General features: G+C 40.2%; 3 protein-coding genes across 3 annotated transcripts; all 3 read right to left on the bottom strand.

Moving 5' to 3' along the window:
* Window positions 1-2,214: 2,214 nt before the first annotated feature.
* On the bottom strand, window positions 2,215-3,780 carry LOC124143835 (arylsulfatase B-like). Its single transcript, XM_046512954.2, has one exon. The coding sequence runs from the start codon at window positions 3,761-3,763 to the stop codon at window positions 2,321-2,323; it is 1,443 nt and encodes a 480-aa protein (XP_046368910.2). The 5' UTR covers window positions 3,764-3,780; the 3' UTR covers window positions 2,215-2,320.
* A 10,369-nt stretch (window positions 3,781-14,149) lies between these two features.
* Window positions 14,150-15,787, bottom strand: LOC124143839 (arylsulfatase B-like). Its single transcript, XM_046512966.2, has one exon. The coding sequence runs from the start codon at window positions 15,782-15,784 to the stop codon at window positions 14,336-14,338; it is 1,449 nt and encodes a 482-aa protein (XP_046368922.2). The 5' UTR covers window positions 15,785-15,787; the 3' UTR covers window positions 14,150-14,335.
* A 4,848-nt stretch (window positions 15,788-20,635) lies between these two features.
* On the bottom strand, window positions 20,636-22,380 carry LOC124143421 (arylsulfatase B-like). The gene has a single exon (XM_046512399.2). It carries the CDS (start codon window positions 22,378-22,380, stop codon window positions 20,938-20,940), a length of 1,443 nt encoding a protein of 480 aa, XP_046368355.2. The 3' UTR covers window positions 20,636-20,937.
* Between the last annotated feature and the right edge of the window lie 358 nt (window positions 22,381-22,738).

Consider the following 22,738-nt stretch of genomic DNA (forward strand, 5'->3'; position numbering starts at 1 on the left):
AATGACTTTGTGGTCAAAGTGTATTGTGTTGTATATTTTTACGGCAGAACAGCAGCAGAACATCGATCAGTTTCGGTTAATGTAACAGTAACCATACATACATACACGATTCTTTCAGTTAAATCCGAAAATTACAGATATTTCTTTAATTTTTGGTCATTTGCATTCAACAGTTGAATCTGTGCCACACAATAATCAGATTATAAACTGACGTCCAAAAGAAACTTTACCAACTGAAAATATAAATTTCAGATAAAGTATAAATTTGTTTTCGATGAAGTCTATCTAAAACACATCACCTAAATACAACAATAGTGTATGCAGAAAATGTTAATCGACTGTTACATGTTTGCGAGATAACACGCGAAAAAGTGAAAAACGCGTGCACCACGGACAACTGCAAATGCACGTTCGGGTAAGGGTATAAAACGATTGCAACGTCAAGTCAGACATCCACAGTGATAAAAAAATACAAAAGAAATGCTACGACTCACAGTCGAACAACGTGAACGAGCCTTGGGTATGGTACAGATGGGACGCCCATATTGCACGAACCTTCGGTTGCTCCCGTGTTGCCGTTACCATCTTGATGCAACGTTACAGACAGACAGGGCGGACCGCTGACAGGCCAAGAACAGGCAGACCCAGGGTGACCACGCCCCATGGTGACCGGTACTTGCGTACCTTGCACCTCCGAAATCGCTTCCTGACAGTGACGTCATCGGCGACAAATGCCTTAGGTCCAAGGTTAGTCGACAGACAGTGGCCAGGAGACTCAGGGCTCATGGAATCAGGGCTTTTAGACCATACAGAGGACAGCTTTTGACAGCGCAACATCGTCGTCTGCGAATGAGATGGGCTCGGACTGTACGACGTTGGCAACGACGTGACTGGCAGAGGGTTGTATTCACTAACGAAAGTCGAAAGTTCCATCAGCCCTAAACATACAGAATCGACTTTCGTTAGTGAAGACAACCCTCTGCCAGTCACGTCGTTGCCAACGTCGTACCGTCCGGGCCCATCTCAATCGCAGACGACGATGTTGCGCTGTCAATAACTGTCCTCTGTATGGTCTAAAAGCCCTGATTCCATGAGCCCTGAGTCTCCTGGCCACTGTCTGTCGACTAACCCTGTGACTTAAGGCATTTGTCGCCGATGACGTCACTGTCAGGAAGCGATTTCGGAGGTGCAAGGTACGCAAGTACCGGTCACCATGGGGCGTGGTCACCCTGGGTCTGCCTGTTCTTGGCCTGTCAGCGGTCCGCCCTGTCTGTCTGTAACGTTGCATCAAGTTGGTAACGGCAACACGGGAGCAACCGAAGGTTCGTGCAATATGGGCGTGGGTGGCTCCCATCTGTACCATACCCAAGGCTCGTTCACGTTGTTCGACTGTGAGTCGTAGCATTTCTTTTGTATTTTTTTATCACTGTGGATGTCTGACTTGACGTTGCAATCGTTTTATACCCTTACCCGAACGTGCATTTGCAGTTGTCCGTGGTGCACGCGTTTTTCACTTTTTCGCGTGTTATCTCGCAAACATGTAACAGTCGATTAACATTTTCTGCATACACTATTGTTGTATTTAGGTGATGTGTTTTAGATAGACTTCATCGAAAACAAATTTATACTTTGTCTAAAATTTATATTTTCAGTTGGTAAAGTTTCTTTTGGACGTCAGTTTATAATCTGATTATTGTGTGGCACAGATCCAACTGTTGAATGCAAATGACCAAAAACTAAAGAAATATCTGTAATTTTCGGATTTAACTGAAAGAATCGTGTATGTATGTATGGTTACTGTTACATTAACCGAAACTGATGGATGTTCTGCTGCTTTCTGCCGTAAAAATATACAACACAATACACTTTGACCACAAAGTCATTGAATGTGTCACATGTACACATGACCATGTGCTTTGCTATTTATATAAGCTCAACCGTAAATAAGCGTCGCCCACTGTGATTGGTGCAGACGCCAAACACGATCGATTCGATTTTTTATGATAAAACTACAGAAAATGTATTGACTTATATCTAGATATGGAGCCATTTGTGGTATCCAGGGTTTGTCACTCAAGTTGATACGAAGTTTGAGGGTCTTTGGTGATCTTGTTTACATACGGTTTTCAAAAAGCTTCTCCCGAAACTCGGTTGTGTTTACATTGTCAGTCACTGTTCGAAACTGAAACTTTAATTGAAAACAAACGAAGTTGATGCAGTTAAGATTCGATTTTACATGTTCGTATGACTGTTGGTACTTTGAACATTAATATACTATAAACGTATCTTTGTAAGATAATGTGTCTGTTTGTAAGAGACATCAACACCAGCCTGGACTCCAAACACCGCCAAAATATTTGGGGTTTGCTGCAGGAACAGCTGAATTGTCTTGTGCCGGGACACGGGACTTCTTCCAGTTCTCCAGCCTCTTCTTCATCATGTCCACTAACTCAGGATATTTGGCTGAGAGGTCGAAGTGTTCAGTTGGATCTGCAGTAATGTTGTATAGCATGAAGGGAGGGAAGGTTTGGTTATCAGATTGAAAGACACCTCCATCAATTCCAAGATGTGGTAAAGGAGCCCAACCATTGTGAGATCCCGGACTTCCTTGCATGAGTTTGAGATCTCCATACCTTATTGCAGCTGCTTCCCGCTCGTCATATATGTTGTAGACGAACTCATTCCGTTTGGTGGGTCCACCATTGATGAGCATGTCGTACTGACTGACTCCGTCCATGTTGGGGTCTGTGTTCTCTCCACCAGCTAACTCCACCAAAGTCGGGTACCAGTCCACAGCATGCATCATTCCAGTGTTGAGGTAGCCCGTCTTCTTCAGAAGAGTTTTACTGTAGATGAACCCAGTTCCCTTCGTTCCCCCTTCCCACAGAGTATTTTTGGCTCCTCGTAAAGGCAAGTTATTAGCAGCAACAAATGTGGGACCACCATTATCGGTTGTAAAGACTAACAAAAGATTGTCCATGAAACCTTTGTCTTCTAAAGCTTTAGTGATATTCCCAACAGCTTCGTCTAACGCACTCACCATTCCACAATAAATTCTTCTGCTTTTGTTTGCGATGTTCTTGTACATGTTTTCATATACAGGTGGAACTTCTAAAGGTTCATGAACAGACTGGAATGGAAGGTATAGATAAAGTGGCTTACTGTTGTCATGGTTCTCAATGATTTCAACAGCTCTGTCCGCAAACACATTTGCAGAATAGGTTCCATTTGCGTTTCCATAGACCGTCTTGTTGAAGTGAAAATCCAGGCCCACGTCACCTTGGCGATCCTGTGACGTGTGAGTAAAATACTCTTCATCACCGGAGTAATAGCCAAGATAGGAATCAAAGCCTCTCTCTGTGGGTGTATATTTCCAGTTACAGAAGCCAAGATGCCACTTCCCAACCATGTGAGCATCATAGCCAAGTTGTTTCAGTCTTTGTGGTATAGTTGTTAGGTTGGCTTGGAGGAATTTTGCTGCGTTTATGGCAATAACGCCATCTTGTAGTCCAGTGTGATAGGGGAAATATCCCGACATGAAGCAGTTTCTGGAGGGCGAGCACAGAGGCTGAACGTAAGAAGAGTTGAGGATGACTCCAGCTTTGGCCAGTCTGTCCAGGTTAGGGGTGATCATTTGAGGGTTCCGAAATCCGACATCGTTCCAGCCGAGGTCATCAGCGACTATAAATATAATGTGAGGTTTCTCTGCACACTCACAGATAACAAAAGTCAGAACAATAAAGAGAGCTCCTCCGAGACTCATTTTGCTTCTGCTCAATGTCGTACATTGTGCTTCTATATAAAGGTTTCCAATAGATAACGCACGTCGTGACAAGCCCAGAGCTTGCATTCTTTCTGTGTGATTACCAGCTGGATAGTCCCTTTGTCGAGATTTATGCCACAAAATCAGTGCATATGTTGCCAACATAAATGTATTCACAATACCTATAAGTGAAGCCATTGCACCATTAATACATCGCATTATTATAAGCTAGCATGGTTTGACAAAATTGAAAAATGCCCCTTTCAGACAAGTGGCTGAACAACATATGTGTAGTCATATGTATTTCATTTATATTTAAACAAAAACTCTTTAAATGTTTGACTGTATGCATTATGCCCGTGCCCCCTCCCTGCGTGATGAAGCAGGAATATTTTTGAATGGGTTTAAGAGCCTTTTCTCAATGACTCTCTCATTTCACTCATATATCCTCGATGATCTTTAGAGGAGATTTGTTTTAGTGACGGATTAAATCTCATTGTTTCAGGATATCCAGAACGCCAGGCAAACAAGTTTGTGTGTTTTAAATCTGAGATAAAATATTTAATTTTTGAATATCCCAGACCATATCTGCATGTGAAATATCTCGTTATCCATATGACAGAATGTTTTTGTCCTTTTTTTATCCAGATTAAGTGTTCAATGTCATTTGCTTCAAGACATGCAGTACATGGGGGATTTTTGTGTTTGTTTGAAGCATATAGGAAAGTTATTTATGACGTATTTTCTAGTACAATTTTCCTTGTATATATCCCAGACCATTTCTAAATCAACCTTTCTTGTTATACAGCAACTCCTTGTTTCCGAAATAAGCATAACAAACACAGTTGTCATATGGCGTTACATGTTGTGATTGCACTGTTGAAAGGACGGTTGTATATGATAATGCCGACTTTATAAAAAAAACTTTAATTTCTTTTAATAAACCCGTTGTGAGATATCATGAACAGTAATGCTACATAAAAAAGGCCGATTGAAGGAGACAACTAATTACGAGCAAATCCGTTGATAATATCACAAAAAGAAAATTAGCTTGGGCAAGGAACGAACTTATGTTATAAATATCCAAAACATATTAAGCCGTCCTATATCACATGGTGAAGTATAAAAATGGAGAAGTGGGAAGTTGGTTAATTGTTAAATGTATATATCCCATGAAATGTAGTAGTGGTGGAGAAAGGAGAGGCAGAATATTCGCAAACTTACTACCATTCTGGTCCATATGTGTTTCTTTTAATTTCTTATCTTTGTACTAACCTTGTGCTATTTCTGACTTGAGCTAGAAAATACTTGAAATGTATTATGTGACATATGTCTTTCTCAAATTTGGAGATAAGGCATTTTGCAAGTGGTAGATACCACATACATGTACGTACGATTTGTGCCTGTCCCCCAGCTGACCTGTTTCACAAATCGGAATTGGTTAAATTAAAGAAACGACACGTTGCCCAAAAATTCAACCGAAGTTTCAGATATATATATGCCCCTCTTCAGTGGGCAACACAGCACCAGCATTGGCGCCACAAGAAGTGGAGAAGAGTCCTCTTCTCATACGAGAGCCGTTACTGTATCTCAACAGCAGATGGCAGAGAGAGAGAGAGTCTGGCGACGGCATTGGGAACGTTATTCGGATGCTTGTGTTGTTGAGAGACGCTCCTGGGGGCAGTCCGAGCATTATGGTGTGGGGTGGAGGCCCTGTGTGGTGCACGGAGGGTAGGCCCTGTGGTCTTCCAGAACATCGGTCCAGGGAGTGGCAATGGTGTCACAGCATTGATCAAGTCTTGAGACCAAACGCCATACCTCATTTGGCACGTCGGCGCAACCACGAGTTTCAGCATGATTACGCCCGTACCCACACTGCGAGAGCAACAAGAGACTTCCTCCAGCAGAATGGCATCAGAACCATGCAGTGACCTGCCCTCGATTTAAATCCCATTGAGCACCTGCGGGACGAGATTCAAAGACGGCTGAATGACGTCCGACAAAGGCCGACAAGTGCAGCTGAACTGCGTCAGGCGTTCCTCAGAGTGTGGGTTCAAGTGCCTATGGCCTTCATCAACCACCTCATCCATTCCATGTATCGACCTTGCACGGCAGTCATCAATGCACATGGCGGACACACGAGATACTGACTTGTAATGCCATTTTCTCAAAGACTAGTGTTGTGTTTCACTTTAAGAACATTTGACACTTTAATTTCAACCTTGATGATCAGTTTTGCCAAGTTTCATCTTTTAACATGTCTCAAAGTATGTTTACAGTGTTTGGACAAATAAGGTTTCTCATATATCTATCCATGGTGACATTTCTTTTGCGGTTCAGTATATATATGACCTAATTTGTTTCAACAATGCCGGGATAAATGAACATTACCCGATGTATAAATCAAAGAATGGCAGAAAACATATTCAATGTCTTTTCTGAATCTGTACATGGACGGACTCTGCTGGCAGCCTCCATACCAAGTTTCATGACAAGAAGGATGATTTTGATTTACCAATCGTGAACTTCCCTTTCATGTTGAGCAGTTATATCATCAGCTCCAGCTTAAGGTTTCTACATTTCTCAATTGTTTTGGTATGGCTGAAATATTACTGATGTGACTTCAAATTTTAACTCACTCACCATTTCAATTGCTTTTGTACTTTCGAGCGTGTATATTTTATTCAGATTTTACGGAAAGTCACATTTCGGACTAAAGACCTAAGCTTTTCAATTAGGGATTCGCCATCAAAGCCCAGTTTAGTTGTTCCAGAGCATTTTATGGTAGACATTCAGCAAAAATTACTTACAAATATTAGACGGAGTTATCTCACCTCTGACTGTCGGGCGCTACCGGTAGATCAGGACATGCTTTCCCTTTTCGTGTCATCGCTGATTTTCAGTGATCCATTCATACAATGTCCGTAAGTCCCCATGGTCCCTAGTATGGTGGCCTAACTTTGGTTGCTGGCGATCTACAGCCCGTTTTTATATTGTATCGTTTGTATTGTATCTGATTATTTTATTGCTCTAAAACTAGTTTTAAAATTATAATCTGTGATATATTGCTGGTTGTTGTACTGTCTTTCGATGACAGCTTTTAATATATAATATAAATGCCTAACTTGTTCAACCTAGTTCACATCGCTATATGGCTGAAATATTGCCGATGCGATGTAAAATTTAACTCACTCACTCACTCACTCATACAATGTCCATTATGAATTTCCCTTTATGTCCTATAGACATATAGGCTGCTTTTTAAGGCTGATTATTCTCTAGCGTTGGCGTTTTGAAGTCCTTTGCAGTAAGCACGTATTATTTATACATCTTATGCATTGACGTGATAAACCTTTGTTACATCACCATCGAAAAACCATTTCTTTTTGTTTCATTTTAGCAACCATCAATCATCAAACATGGGTGTTATTACATGGGTGTAGTTTATTGTTGAACAACGTTTGTAACTGCGTTACATTGTTAAATTGTGTTTGGACAGTGATTAGTTGTCAGGAAGGTAGTGCTAATTATTGTAAGCACTTTTGAGCAAGTTACTGTATTAAGATGCTCGTGTGATATGTAAACTTCCGGAATACCGTGGACTGTGGTAGTGTGTTACAGAAACATGTGGAATATTCTATATTGTGAGGGCAATGTGTGGAAGTTTCCAGTAGCTAGTTAGACGGTGTATTAGGGGACAAAAGCATGCCTGTCTTTCCCTCACACATTTCATCACACATTTTCATCTGAGAATACATCAATGCAGCTTTCGTTTGAAGATCACCCCGGATTCCCTGCCTAGGCGTCGCCGCTGGGTGAATATACATTTATCACTGACTTTTACTATCACCACCGTATTTTCGTATTTGAATATTGTACAGCCACTCTATTGTGTGCTGCCATTGTAATTGCTGTGCCGTCATTTGTATTGATTTGTGAACCCAGATAATTTTGTAATATACTGCTCACAAAAAGTAGGGGATATTGAAATTAAAATCAGTGGCACAAAGACAGTAACATAGAGGCCTACAAAAAAAATATGTATGATTGAGGAAAAGCATACCGGGTTGGCCCACCATTAGCAGCCATGCTTGTTTGGCTGCTAATGGTGGGCCAACCCGGTATTCACCCATTTATGACTTTTGGGTTTCTACCCCTCATGAACTTTCCCGTGTCTACAAAATGAAATTGCAGCTTGATCAAAGTCATTACTTTCAAAACTGTTTCTTAACATCTTTATTTCCACATTATTATTGTTTCCCAATGAAAATAAAACATAATTCTGAAGCTTTTCGTCGTAACTTTTCACTATCCCTTACTTTGTGTGAGCAGTATATTTGTGGACTGTATACTATTTGTCGGTTCTATTATGTGCAGATTTCTGGGTTAACATACTGTTTCAATTTGGGAATCGACATGTAACGTTGTTTTGACCGGCAGTTTACATCTATACAACATTTACTACTTCATTTAACTTTCTTTATTTGAAAATAAATGAAGTTGGGATGACAGAAGTTCTTGTTTGAACATTACGTATTCACAGTAGATACTTATTTGAGAAACAGGGAATGTCTGCTTAAAGAGTCATTAACACAAACCAGGGCTCCATACACCGCCGTAGTATGAGGTGTTTGCTCCAGGAACAGGGGCATTGCTCTGTGCCGGAACTATCAGCAACTATAAATACAATGTGAGGTGCACATTCACAGATAACAAAAGTCAGAACAATAAATACAGCATTTTCGAGACTCATTTTGCGTCTGCTCAGTGTCGTACATTGTGCTTCTATATAAGGAGAACCTAAATCTTGCATTCCTTACAGAAAGATAAACTACAATATGGCATTTTAGTTCGAGATGAGGACCACTTTATGAACGTCGCTTTAAGCAAAAATTAATTTCCATTATCTGTAAGATAAGATTCATAGATTACATTAAAAACATATTTTCATCGAATTGGAAGAACTCAATCAGCCATGGTATTTTTTTACCTGTAGGAACTATACGTGCTTGTATCTCATATATGTTCAATGCCATACATAAACACTGAACACATTGAAGTCATTTATAATGCAATTTGTAGTCCCTGCTTTGTTAATGAGCTTCATTCGTCTTGGGTGTACTGCAATGCGTGTTGGTCCTGTAAGACCTGTGCAAAGTTGAAATCAGTACCCCACCATTGGATTTCTTGTTTAAGAATACTCATGAATATTTATTAAAAGGTGAGGATTCTCCGTTCTGCATCCTTTGTGATGAAAGAATCACGGTCAAGCATGACCTGATTAGATTTTTCCATCACAAGGTTTGACTATTTCAACGTTTCATCGCTCAAGGATCTTTTTAACAATATCAGCTCTCATTTAGTGATTGGTTTATTAAAAGAAATAGAATTATTAAGTAATTTTGAAACATATGTTTTGTAATTTTTAATCGTAGAATATATGTTACTTCAACTTTGGCTTAATTTGTCAATAATTGCCAACAGCTGAAGGGATGATGTAAACCCGGCTGGGGTCCATGCAGGTAGCAAAAGTACTGTAAGTCCCCATGGGCCCTTGTATGTAACTTTGGTTGCTGGTGATCACTAGCCAATTTTGATAATGTATTGTTCCGAATATTCACAGTTTTATGGTAACACACTAGTCATAAATCTATACCTGTTATAATCTAGTGCTTTTACTGTCCTTCGTCGACAGATTTTATGGATTTCATTCTCATGGTTTCACGAAAGTGATAAACGTCTGAGACCTGCATCACTTCGGGTATTCCCCCCACATAAAGCTGACACGCCGTGGTATAACTCGGTATTGTTCAAAGCAGTGTTAGTCACGATATCGATATGGCTGAAATATTGCCGATGTAACTTAAAATTTTAACTCACTCACTCTTTTCATCCCACATTATCATGGGGTCCGCGTTAAGATGAATCTTTCGAAAATGTTTTCAAAATCTTACAGCAGATAAAATGCCACCTGGGGTGACTTACCTTGACATCAATTCCTAACAAGGTATCATTGCCACATTCTTTGGTTAGGCGACACTTTTTTTGTTTCTTGGTTTACGGATTTCAAACTCATTTCAAAAGTGAGGCAGGCCAATTAAAAACAAAAAACAAAAAAAACCTCTCACGTTTTTTTTACCTGAATTTTGTCCTAAAAAGTTAGGTAGGTATGAAAAAAAATATCCTGGCGTAATAAAAGTAAAATAACTCAATTTTTCAAGAACATTTTTTTTATATCCCTGGCACTCAGCTTGTGCAAGGATGGCAACATAACAATATTCATGTCATGGGTGGAAATGCATGAAAGACGCTGCTATTTTGGCAGCATGGGCAACGTTTAACTCTTTCAACACCAGCCAACCAGAAGATTACTGCTGTGACACCAAGTTCCCAGAGACTGTTGTGTGATAGATGAAACCAACATGTATCAAGGAATTATCTGCTGAAATTAACATCTTTGCTACTACATGTTTGGCCATACACTATTTGAAAGGTCTAATTAATCCTATCGTTTATAAATATGAAAGTTATGTGTATTTCATTATTTAAATAATTCATGAACAACTAAATAAAGTTTGTTTTAAATAAATAATAATGTAAGCTAAAACATTCATAACGTCCAAATTTAGCGCAAATCTAACGATTTTTTCGGCAAATATAAGAATTCATAAAATCCACTTACCTATTTCTTTTTAATTTTCATTTGTTTACGTTGTTGGAACATTATTTTAAAAAGAATTACAAATAATATCTGTCATCACCCATTTCCCGATGATAGTGGCTGTCCGCTCACTAACATGAGGAAATACCTCGGTTTTCAAAGCTTCGTATGAATAACACATACGTCCTGCCATGTCAGTATACATTAAAAAAACTTCTATTGTTTCACCGACAAAATCTGCTACAAGGTTCGTGATTGGTCAAATTTAAGCACGTGACCTAAGGCAGCTAATCAAATTACAGCAACGATAATTTTCAGACTTTGGCGAAAGGTTTGGGTTAAATCATGTTATTCTGAACATTTTAGCATGAAATCGCGATCTATATTAAAAATATGGAACTTTATGGATGCATAGAGCTAAGTTACGAGCTGTGACAAAGATTTCTTATGCATATATTTTGGCATTAAGACATCGTGTCCGAGCCGAGAAATCGAGGCGACGAAAGCCGAGATGTCATTTGACTTACGATATGCGATCGCACGAAAAGTTGGAAATAATACTTTTATAGATATATTTTTGATGATTTTATTACTTTGTAAATAAAGACGTTTCAGCGCGTGAAACGTCTTTATTTTGCTATTTGACATGTTCGATGAGGACCCGTTGTCGAAGTGTGCCCGAGAATTTTATTTTCAATAACATTGCGGGAAATAGTGTCAAGTGAATACATTTTTAATCTATAGATAAAAAAATGATAAAATCAAATGGAATACGTATTTCAGACATTGTGAATTGTGATAGATTTAATAAATGAATGATATGACAAGTAGGTTAATATAATTATAAACTATTTTGACGATACTTGGACGGTCTACCGTGCGGTGTGACTTGTGGCTTTGAACGGCCAACAGTGTTGAAATAGTTAAACTGGTCACCACTGCGCTTTGCGTTGACAAGCTTTGATGGTATTAGAGAAGGTTCCCAGCAAGAAATATCAGAGTGACTTCCCTTTGCTTTCCGCTTGACGAGGAAAAGAAATCTTTTTTAGTTTGAACTTTTTGTCGAAAAGATCGGCGGTAATAAAAAAAGGGTAATTTTCATTTTTATTTTTTTTTAACATTTGGACTTTGAAAGAGCGGCGCATCCGTAAACCAAGAAATAAAAAAAAATGTCGCCTTATCTACAAATGTGCGATTTGTCAGTGAATATTTTAACCACGCTGCATATTGCAGTTAGATAATGTCTCATAAAACTTAAATTGTTTAACATAATTTGCATAAAATGGAAATATAAATAAAAATAACTAATTCTAACAGATGTGTCCTGGAATGTTGTGGTTTTCTGTGTGAGCAATATTCCAGCTGCTCCGGACTTTGGGGTCCACATGTCACAACTTTTGAGGCATAAATCGAGCACTCTCTTTCCACAAATATTTCAAAGAGCATGATACGATTCGTGTTCAAAATTTGTTTTGTTAAGGTTTCAACATTCAGGCCTTAGTAAAGCTTTCAAAAGGTTTCACGGTAGACATGTGGATGACATTTCAAAATTTGACGCATGAATGACAAAAATGATGTCTGATGGAAACCCCTATTTTGACTTGTACCATATGTCCCTGTGTATTTTAAGGTGAACAAGCAGCAGAATATCTTCACTTGTACACAGCAAGCGTAATGTGTTTCTTAAATGAACATATCGTTTTAAGTTCAACAAATTCAGTAAATGCCCTATCGTGTCACTTGATTGTCTGGTTTGTTGGCAGGACTCTTGCTGTGCAGCGTCAGGGAACTAACAAATATTTACTTTCTTTTTGCAAATTATGTGAGTGGCTTGTGCTACCAGTGGGACTGGACATGCCTAACCTTTTCTAGAACACCCAGTGTCATCACCGTTTTTCTCTGAACCAATTATACAATTTTTCAAAGCTATTTTGTCTTTTACGCAAAGTGGAATGTGTTTTCGAGGTATAATCAAGACTGACTATCCTATGGCTGTGACGTTTTATATTTATGACTATGACTGATGCCACAGAATAAACTGACCGTTTGGTGAACACCTGGTAGTATCGCTATTTGATAATCATTCATCATATAGTCATACAAGTGACTTTTCCTTTAATGGAGCTGAATTATGATCATGAAAAGTTTTTTTTCGTTTCTATTAGCTCACCGGGTCCAAAGGACCAAGGTGAGATTTTATGCCATACCGTTGTGTCCATCGTCCGTTCGTCCGCCCGTCGTCCGTACGTCAACATTTTTTTCAAACGACTTTTGGTTCTGTACCACTTGTTTGAAATTATCGAAATTTGACTGGAAGCATTTCTTGGCAGTGTGGAATCAAAATTGTACAAATGGTGTGGCTGACCCCCAAAGGGGCTGAGGAGCGGGGCCAAATAGGGGTAATTTGGCAATATTGCTTTAAAAGACTTCTTCTCTGTATCTAAGAGATAGATATCAACCATATATGGTTGGAAGCATTCTCCAGTGGTTAGAATTCAAAATTGTACAAATGGAAGGACTTATCACCCCCCAAGGGGCTGTGGGGCGGGGCCAAATATGGGTAATTTGGCGTTATTGCTTTAAACGACTTTTTATCTGAGAAAAGAGATCGACATCAACCATATTTAGTTGGAAGTATTCTCGGGCTAGACCCCCTAGGAGCTGAGGGGCAGGGCCAAAAAAGAGTTTATAACTTTGACACATTTATGATCCCCACCGTATAACAATACCTTCAAATGCTGCGTATAATAAAATGAATGCACATATGCTACAAGGACTGGCCCTTTTGTTTATCTGTCCGGGACTCCCAAAGGAGTAATAACCTTGACCAAAACATGCAAACCGATATTATCCCCACCCTATAATAAACAGATACATTGTACACTTTTGTTTGTTTTAAAGAGAATAATACACTTATGCCAATAGGATTCGCCCTGGGACCCAGCCTTGCCTCTGGAAACTTAGATCCTGGATCATAACATGGAAACGGTTCAGATATTTATGCAACATTTGTATCTAGAGAAGTACCTGTTCATGCTGTCAGATTTGCCATCCACCCCTTTTAAATCCTGACAGAGTCAAAATTACCAAATATTTGCAGTATTATATACATGTACCATTCAAATGTATATTTTGTCATGATTGCGTAAATATCCCGGTGAGCGATAAAGGCCCTTTGGCCTTTTGTTTATTCATTTATTCATATAAATAGCATGTGATTGATATCATAACAATATTAATCCGACCTATATCACATATTTCAATCCAAAAGTTCAAAAGTCGAAGCTCCAAAATGGAAACAAGAACGACAAAACCACTCAGCTATCGGTTTCAGTGAATGAAAAATACGTTTCATCTTAGTAGACCTAAGAGAGGCTTTATCATACCTTGGCCTCTGTGTTTGTTCATTGTTGAATGTAAATGTGTCCCAAAAATGTAACCCAATGCGTCTGTGTCTGTGTGGTTCTGGCGAAGATGGTGGCACACAAATGTAAGTGCCAACATGATAAACACCTACACGTCTATATCCCAAAATTCGCAGATCCGAATACTATCAGGATACTGTTCATAACTTAATCTTCTTCTGGCCCATTTAATTTTAATTTATTTTTATTTAATTTTTTTATTAAGTCCTGGATAAAAATTGTTCACTCGATTTCCTGACACGATGTGTTGGCTCTATGACCACGCAAATTATCCAAGGTGCCTTCAATAGTGCTCCTAAATCCATTATTGTAACCTCTTTTATTAACAAAACATGTTCTAAAATACAGAGTGTTCTATATTTGAAGACAAATGAAGTTATTGCGGTTAAGACTCGATTTGACAAGTAGGTGTGACAGTTCGTATTCTGAACATCAATCCAGTGTTAACGAATTTTTCTGTGAGGAAGTGTCTGTTTGAAAGAGTCATTAACACCAGCCTGGACTCCATACACCGCCGTAGTATTCAGGGTTTGCTGCAGGAACACCAGCATTGCTCTGCGCCGGAACACGGGACTTCTTCCAGTTCTCCAGCCTCTTCTTCATCATGTCCACTAACTCAGGGTACGTCGCTGAGAGGTCGAAATGTTCAGTTGGATCTGCAGTAATGTTGTACAGCATGAAGGGAGGGAAGGTTTGGTTATCAGCTTCATAGACATCTTCGTCAATTCCCACATGTGGCAAAGGAGCCCAGCCATTGTGATCACCCGGACTCCCTTGCATGAGCTTGAGATCTCCGTACCTTACGGCAGCTGCTTCCCGCTCGTCATATATGTTGTAGACGAACTCATTCCGTTTGGTGGGCCCACCATTGATGAGCATGTCGTACTGGCTGACTCCGTCCATGTTGGGGTCTGTGTTCTCTCCACCAGCCAGCTCCACAAACGTCGGGTACCAGTCCACAGCATGCATCATTCCAGTGTTAAGATAACCCGTCTTCTTCAGAAGGGTTTTACTGTAGATGAATCCTGTGCCTTTCGTTCCCCCTTCCCACAGAGTATTTTTAGCTCCTCGTAAAGGCAAGTTATTAGCAGCAAGAAATGTAGGACCGCCATTATCGGTTGTAAAGACTAACAAAAGATTGTCCATGAGACCTTTGCCTTCTAAAGCCTTCGTAATGTTTCCCACAGCTTCATCCAAAGCACTCACCATTCCACAATAGATTCTTCTCTTTATGTTTTCTATGTTCTTGTACATGTTTTCATATTTAGCTGGAACTTGATGAGGTGTATGAACAGACTGGAATGGAAGGTATAGATAAAGTGGTTTACTTTTGTCGTGGTTTGTAATGATTTCAACAGCCCTGTTAGCAAACACATTTGCAGAATAGGTCCCATTGGCGTCTCTATATGCAGTCTTGTTGAGGTGAAAATCCAGTCCTACTTCACCTTTGACTTCCTTCATCTTTCTCAGGTGGGTAAAATAGTCCTCTGAACCAGTGTAAAATCCAAGATAGGAGTCAAAGCCTCTCTCTGTGGGTGTATATTTCCAGTTACAGAATCCAAGATGCCACTTCCCAACCATATGAGCAGCATAGCCGAGTTGTTTCAGTTTCTGTGGAATTGTTATTAGATTGGCTGGCATGTATTTCGCTGCGTCGTCGTCGATAACGCCATCCTGTAGTCCAGTGTGATAGGGGAAATATCCTGACATGAAGCAGTTTCTGGAGGGTGAACACAAAGGCTGTACGTAAGAAGAGTTGAGGATGACTCCAGCTTTGGCCAGTCTGTCCAGGTTAGGGGTGATCATTTGAGGGTTCCGAAACCCAACATCATTCCAGCCGAGGTCATCCGCGACAATGAATACAATGTGAGGTTTCTCAGCATACGCACAAGTGAAAAAAATCAGAACAAGGAACACAGTTGTTAAAAGATTCATTTTGATTCTGCGTAATGCAAGGAGTGTGCTGCTATTTAACGTATTCTGACAGATAACATACATCGTGACGAACCTAGATCTTGCATTCCTCCCGGTGAGATAAAATACAACCTAATCTTTAAGTTCGAGATGTAGACCACTTTATTTATGTTGTTTTGAGCAAAAAATGCATTTACATTATCTATAATTACATTCAAAACATATTTTCATCGAATTGAAAGAACTCAATCAGCCAATTCTACTTTACCTGTGGGAATACTACATGCTTGTATCTCATGTATGTTCAATGCTATACATAAAGATTGAACACGTTAAAGTCATTTGTAATGCGATTTGTAGTCCCAGCTTCGTTAGTCTTGGATGTTCTGCAATGCCTGTTCCAGTAAGACTTGTACAAAGTTAAACTCAGTACCTCACTGTTGGATATCTTGTTTAAGACAACGTAACCCGACCGACCATTCAATAGTGTTTCAGCAGCTGTTTGAAGACATGCAATTCTTTTCCTTGAAAGAAGAAGGCGACAATCTTTTTATACTTTTTCACTCCCACTCTTACACTTACGCCGCACTCAGCAATATTCCAGCTATATGACGGCGGTCTGTAAATAATCGAGTCTGGACCAGACAATCCAGTGATTGACATCATGAGCATCGATCCACGCAATTAGGATACGGTGACATGCATCAACCAAGTTGTCGAGCCTGACCACCTGATCCCGTTTGTCGCCTCTTACGAGAAGCATAGTCGCCTTTTAGGACAAGCGTTGGTTGCAGAAGTACCTATTCTACCCCAGAACACGATATGTTGAGATTGACAGGTATTGGTTTTAATCACCATTAATCATTTTGAAGTCCTTTGAATACTAAGTGTAATTGTATTTAGGATATTCATCTTACATGGGGATAATAATAATGTAGAGGGGGCAAGGGCCCCATCAATGCGGTTATTACCAATCCCTGTTTCAACTACAGATATCTCGAAGTAGACAACTGTTGTCCCGAATATACTGACCATAATTGACCTATGCTCACATTATATTGCATAAACTGTGAGGACTTGTTATTTCGTTTCTGATAGGCCAGGAAACGTTGCCTTTTTGGGTGGGGTAGGGGGTGTTACTATGTACCCATGTCGTCAATCCCGAAGGATTCACGTGAAACCAGTAACCGTGAAATGTAACCGCCTGATTGCCCCGTCTGTAACCTGACTGTTGAAAAGTTTCAGTTTATGTTTATTTGCCAGGTATATAACAAAATAAGAATGGACTATTTACCCGCCTGGTCATTTGCATGCATTTTCCACCCCACATTAGGCTCACACGCCGTGATATAACCGGAATACTGTTCAAAGCGGCGTTAAACCCAACTCATTCACACTCTTAATCCTTCATGTCATGGGGGTCGGCGTACATATGATTCTTTGGAAAATGTGTTCAAGATCTCACAGCAGATAAAATTCCACGTGGGTTGAGTTACTTTGACATAAATTCCTTCAGAGGTATGAGGCTATCAATTTCACATTCTTTGCTTGTCTACAAATATGTAACCTCATTGCATGTCTGATAATACTTAAAATGTTTTCGACTTATGGGATAGGTCTAGATGTAAAAATATGGGTATAGGAATATTCCTTTCGTCAACATGATAGTGAATTCCAGCTTTACCCCATTCCCCCATTAACCTATGCTTGTTGTGAGATGTGACGTAATAGGTCAGGTGGTCAGGTTCGGAGACATTGGTTGGTTGCGGGTCATCATACCCAGACTGAGTGGTTCATTGCTCATGATATTAACCAATCACTGGTTCAGACTCCATGGCAGATCGCCATATACATGGAATATTGCGGCGGTAAACGAAAAAAAGAAGAAAGAACAAAAGACTTTAAATGGACCAGTAGGTAACTTAGGGTAATTAACGTGCCTTCACATTAGGCTTTACAAATATGTTCATGACCCCGTGGTATATATCTAGATGATAAAACATGGTTATCGGGATACACTTTGTGCCGACGTTGTTCAACATGTTGTTTATATCACATCTGTTTGCTTCATGGAATGGACGATACCCAAAGGCTGGAAGACCCTTAAGAAACATGTGACCTAAACACGTCACAATGAGATTCCTATTTGGCCCAGAAGTGTTATAACTTACACTACAACTTATAACTGAACAGAAAAATACATAATGGGTGATGTAATGGGTAATCCCGCGATGCTTAAATATATTCAATAATGTAGGCCTGGTTTGGCATTCAGCAACGTTTTTACTGGACACCCGATGGCTACCTTAAATTTGCATGGCCGTCTCTTGATCTGTTTGGAAGATGTTAAAAGCTGGGACTGAATTCTAAAGTTATGTGGTGGGGTAAAATGGGCTTTAACGTCATCTATATTATAACACTTACATTGAGACTTGCCAGCCCACTGAGATACCATGCCGCAGTTTAACGGGAATTCCCCACTAAGTCACAGTGTACTGACTCCGAGCCGACCGGTCCTTATTTTAGCCCCTTAAAGCCGCGCGCCAGGCAGGGTAACAATAAGTACAATAGTCTAACCTATTTTGGTATGACTCGGGCGGGGATCGAAACCCAGGCATTCCGCTCTCCGGGCGGACGCTCTACCACCAGACCACGGAGGCGGTCCGATACTGGAAATATTAATCTCTGTTGTTGTGTTGTGGGCACATATTACAGACATTCGCGTCTAGGCTATTATATGAAGTAAAATATAGATATAAATTTCAAAAAAACTATTTCTGACAGATGTGTCCTCGAAAGCTGTGGTTATCTGTGTGAGCAATATTCCAGCTGCTCCGGACTTTGGGGTCCACATGTCACAACTTTTGAGGTTTAAATCGAGCATGCTGTTACCACAAAGCTATCAAAGAGCATGATACGACTCAAACTGATGGAAATCCCTATTTTGACTAGTGCCATACGTCCCTGTGTATTTTCAGATTGTCTCTCCTTTGACGCTTTTCTTCACTTATAAGCAGCAGGCGTTATATATTTCTAAAATGCACATATCGTTTTAAGTTTCAACAAAAACAGTAAATGCGCTTTCATGTCACTAGATTGTCTGGTTTGTTTACAGGCCGCCGCCGCATGGCAGGACTACTGTTGTGCAGCGTCAGGGAACCAACAAATATTTACTTTTTTTTTGTAAATTATGCGAGTGACGGCTGGTACCAGCTGGGCTGAATATGCTAAACCATTTCTCGAAAACCTCGTGTCATCCTTTTATATAATTTTCTTGTGCATGTTTTCATATTTAGGTGGAACAAGAGGTGCATGTACAGACTGGAATGGAAGGTACAGATAAAGTGGCTTACTGTTGTCAAGGTTCTCAATGATTTCAACAGCTCTGTCCGCAAAAATATTTGCAGAAGTGCACCAGAGTAATATCCAAGATAGGAATCAAAGCCTCTCTCTGTGGGTGTATACCTCTCGTTACAGAATCCAAGATGCCACTTTCCAACCATGTGAGCATCATAACCAAGTTGTTTCAGTGTTTGTGGTATTGTTGTTAGATTGGCCGGCAGGTGTTTTGCTGTATTGACCAATATAACGCCATCTTGTAGTCCGGTGTAATAAGGGAAATATCCCGACATGTCGAGCATAAAGGCTGGACGTAAGAAGAGTTGAGGATGACTCCAGCTTTGGCCAGTCTGTCCAAGTAAGGGGTGATCATTTGAGGGTTCCGAAATCCAACATCATTCAAGCCGAGGTCATCAGCGACTATAAATACAATGTGAGGTTTATCTGCACATTCACAGATAAGAAACGTCAGAAGAATAAAGACAGCTCTTTGGAGATTCATTTTGCTTCTGCTCAATGTGGTACATTGTGCTTCCATTTAAAGGTTTCCAATAGATAACGTGATTTTCGTGACCTGCTTAGAGCATGAACTCTCTCTGTGTGAATATAAAAAAAAATTACTCTCAGCATTTCAACGACATTTGTTGTTGCCTAGCCACGGACTGTCTTACATTTTATGGGTGTTTCAAAGCAACAACTTCCACAAGTGCACTGTTAATGCTGTACAGGACACAAATCCTCAAACATTATTTCGTATATGTTGTAGAGGTACTGACCTCACTATGGAGAAGAACAGCTGCCACTGGTACCTTTTCGTCAACTGTCAATATTACTTCACTACTGGCAGTATGATCGGTGTGTCTTCACAGAGTACATACAATTCACAGGGGCACTTATTGCTCTTTCTTATACAAGGGTGTTTTAGAGTGAGTGAGTAGAGTTTACCACGCCGCTAAATAATTTGTGTCAGTTTGATGGGAGAATAAAACCCTATGTAAAATAGGAAACACACTGGCTGGGTACGATGTTGATAAGCTACCAATAGTAATTCTCAGGGTGAATCTGCGATATGATCCCACGATCGTTATTTCGAGGCACGACAAAGGGACGTAAAGTTTGCCTTATTTGGCCAAATGTGATCCTGTCAAGAAAATGGGCATTTCTTCTCAAATGTAGACCTAGACTAACACAATGTTAAATCTGTTAAATTAAGCCTGCATCCAGTTTGAAAACAGTAGTATAGAAGTGAGTAAGTGAGGTTTTACGCCACTTTTAGCACTATTCTAGTAATTGCAAGGCACTGGACACCAGAAATGGGCATCATAAATGTGTGGAATAAAACCGAATCTTTAAGGTGAAACTTTAACAACCTTATATTAGCAGAAAGAATTTGAGACAATTGTAATTAATACCATGTGGATTCTAAAAAAACGTGAATGATTGTGTGTGATTTTAGTACAGCAAAGTAAACACAAACAAACTCAGGACGAAGCTGAGATTCGAGACCACGTCCCCTTGGTTGTTTTGCAACTTTATTGTTTGTCTAATAAACTCCGTCCGGCTATATGACGGCCATCTGTAAATAGTTGAGTCTGGACCAGACAATTCCATGATTGATATCATCATTAGCAACCAACTCAGCAGTATGGCGAACAGATCCTATTAGTCGCCTCTTTCACCATTCATGAGTTCCTGAAGACCAATTCTAACAGGATCTTCACGGGGATGCACTTATCCATACATTCATCTATTATTTTTATTTATCTTCAAGGAATCACTAACATGTTCGGATGCGAAAATTATATCTTGGGTGTACAATCTCAGCGTACTTTGTATCAACACCACCCAGGACTCCATACACCGCCGTAGTATTTTGGGTTCGCTCTTGGTACTGGAGTAGGATCCTGGGCTGGGACACGGGTTTTCTTCCAGTTGTCCAACCTCTTCTTCATCATGTCCACTAGCTCAGGGTACTTGGCTGAGAGGTCGAAATGTTCAGTTGGATCTGCAGTAATGTTGTAGAGCATGAAGGGAGGGAAGGTTTGGTTATCAGCTTCATAGACACCTTCGTCAATTCCCAGATGTGGCAAAGGAGCCCAACCATTGTGAATTCCTGGACTTCCTTGCATGAGTTTGAGATCTCCATACCGTATTGCAGCTGCTTCCCGCTCATCGTAGATGTTGTAGACGAACTCATTCCGTTTGGAGGGTCCACCATTGATGAGCATGTCGTACTGACTGACTCCGTCCATGTTTGGGTCTGTGTTCTCTCCACCAGCCAGCTCCACAAACGTCGGGTACCAGTCCACAGCATGCATCATTCCAGTGTTGAGGTAGCCTGTCTTCTTCAGAAGGGTTTTACTGTAGATAAATCCTGTGCCTTTTGTTCCCCCTTCCCACAGAGTATTTTTGGCTCCTCGTAAAGGCAAGTTATTAGCAGCACCAAATGTGGGACCACCATTATCGGTTGTAAAGACTAGCAAAAGATTGTCCATGAGGCCTTTGTCTTCTAAAGCCTTCGTAATGTTTCCCACAGCTTCATCCAAAGCACTAACCATTCCACAATATACCCTTCTGTTTTCGGTTTCTATATTCTTGTACATGTTTTCATATTTAGGTGGCACTTGAAGAGGTCCATGTACAGACTGGAATGGAAGGTATAGATAAAGTGGCTTACTGTTGTCGTGGTTCTCAATGGTACTAACAGCTCTGTCTGCAAACACATTTGCAGAATAGGTCTCATTGGCGCTTCTGTTGATGGTCAAGTTGAAGCGAAAATCCAGCCCCACTTCATCGCTACTTTCCTGTCTTACGTGAGTATAGTAGTCCTCCATTCCAGAGTAGTATCCAAGATAGGAGTCAAAGCCTCTCTCTGTGGGTGTATACTTCTCGTTACAGAAGCCAAGATGCCACTTTCCAACCATGTGAGCATCATAGCCAAGTTGTTTCAATTTCTGTGGTATAGTTGTTAGATTGACCGGCAGGTGTTTTGCTGAGTTGACCAATACGACGCCATCTTGAAGTCCAGTGTGATAGGGGAAATATCCCGACATGAAGCAGTTTCTGGAGGGCGAGCACAGTGGCTGAACATATGAAGAGTTGAGGATGACTCCAGCTTTGGCAAGTCTGTCCAGGTTAGGGGTGATCATTTGAGGATTTATATATCCAACATCGTTCCAGCCGAGGTCATCAGCAACTATAAATATTATGTGAGGTTTCTCTGCACATTCACAGTAAACGAAAGTGAGAACAATAAAGACAGCTCTTTGGAGAGTCATTTTGCTTCTGCTCAATGTGGTCTATTGTGCTTCTATTTATAGGTTTCCAATAGATAAGGCACGTCGTGACTGGCCTTCGACTTGCATTCTTTCTGTGTGATTACCAGCTGCTCCCCTTGTGGTATATATATACATATACCACAGAATCTACGCAGATGTTACATGACTTTTTTCACAAAGCCTGCAAGTGAAACGATAGCGCCTATAATACATGGAATTCTTCAATCTGAGATGTTTTGAAGTGGACAATGTTAATACTACTGAGCATTATTGTATTTCATATTAAGTTAAACATACAGTTCTCATATGTGTACTTGTGCTTTCCGTTCATTGGACCCAAATACACAGTAGGAGAAAG

Source organism: Haliotis rufescens, unplaced genomic scaffold (genome assembly GCF_023055435.1).
Source record: "Haliotis rufescens isolate VD_foot unplaced genomic scaffold, xgHalRufe1.0.p SCAF_2, whole genome shotgun sequence".
Taxonomy (NCBI): Eukaryota; Metazoa; Mollusca; class Gastropoda; order Lepetellida; family Haliotidae; genus Haliotis; species Haliotis rufescens.

Coding starts and splice junctions, on each gene's coding strand:
- LOC124143839 (XM_046512966.2), bottom strand. CDS start 15,784: ATGAATCTTTTAACAACTGTGTTCCTTGTTCTGATTTTTTTCACTTGT.
- LOC124143835 (XM_046512954.2), bottom strand. CDS start 3,763: ATGAGTCTCGGAGGAGCTCTCTTTATTGTTCTGACTTTTGTTATCTGT.
- LOC124143421 (XM_046512399.2), bottom strand. CDS start 22,380: ATGACTCTCCAAAGAGCTGTCTTTATTGTTCTCACTTTCGTTTACTGT.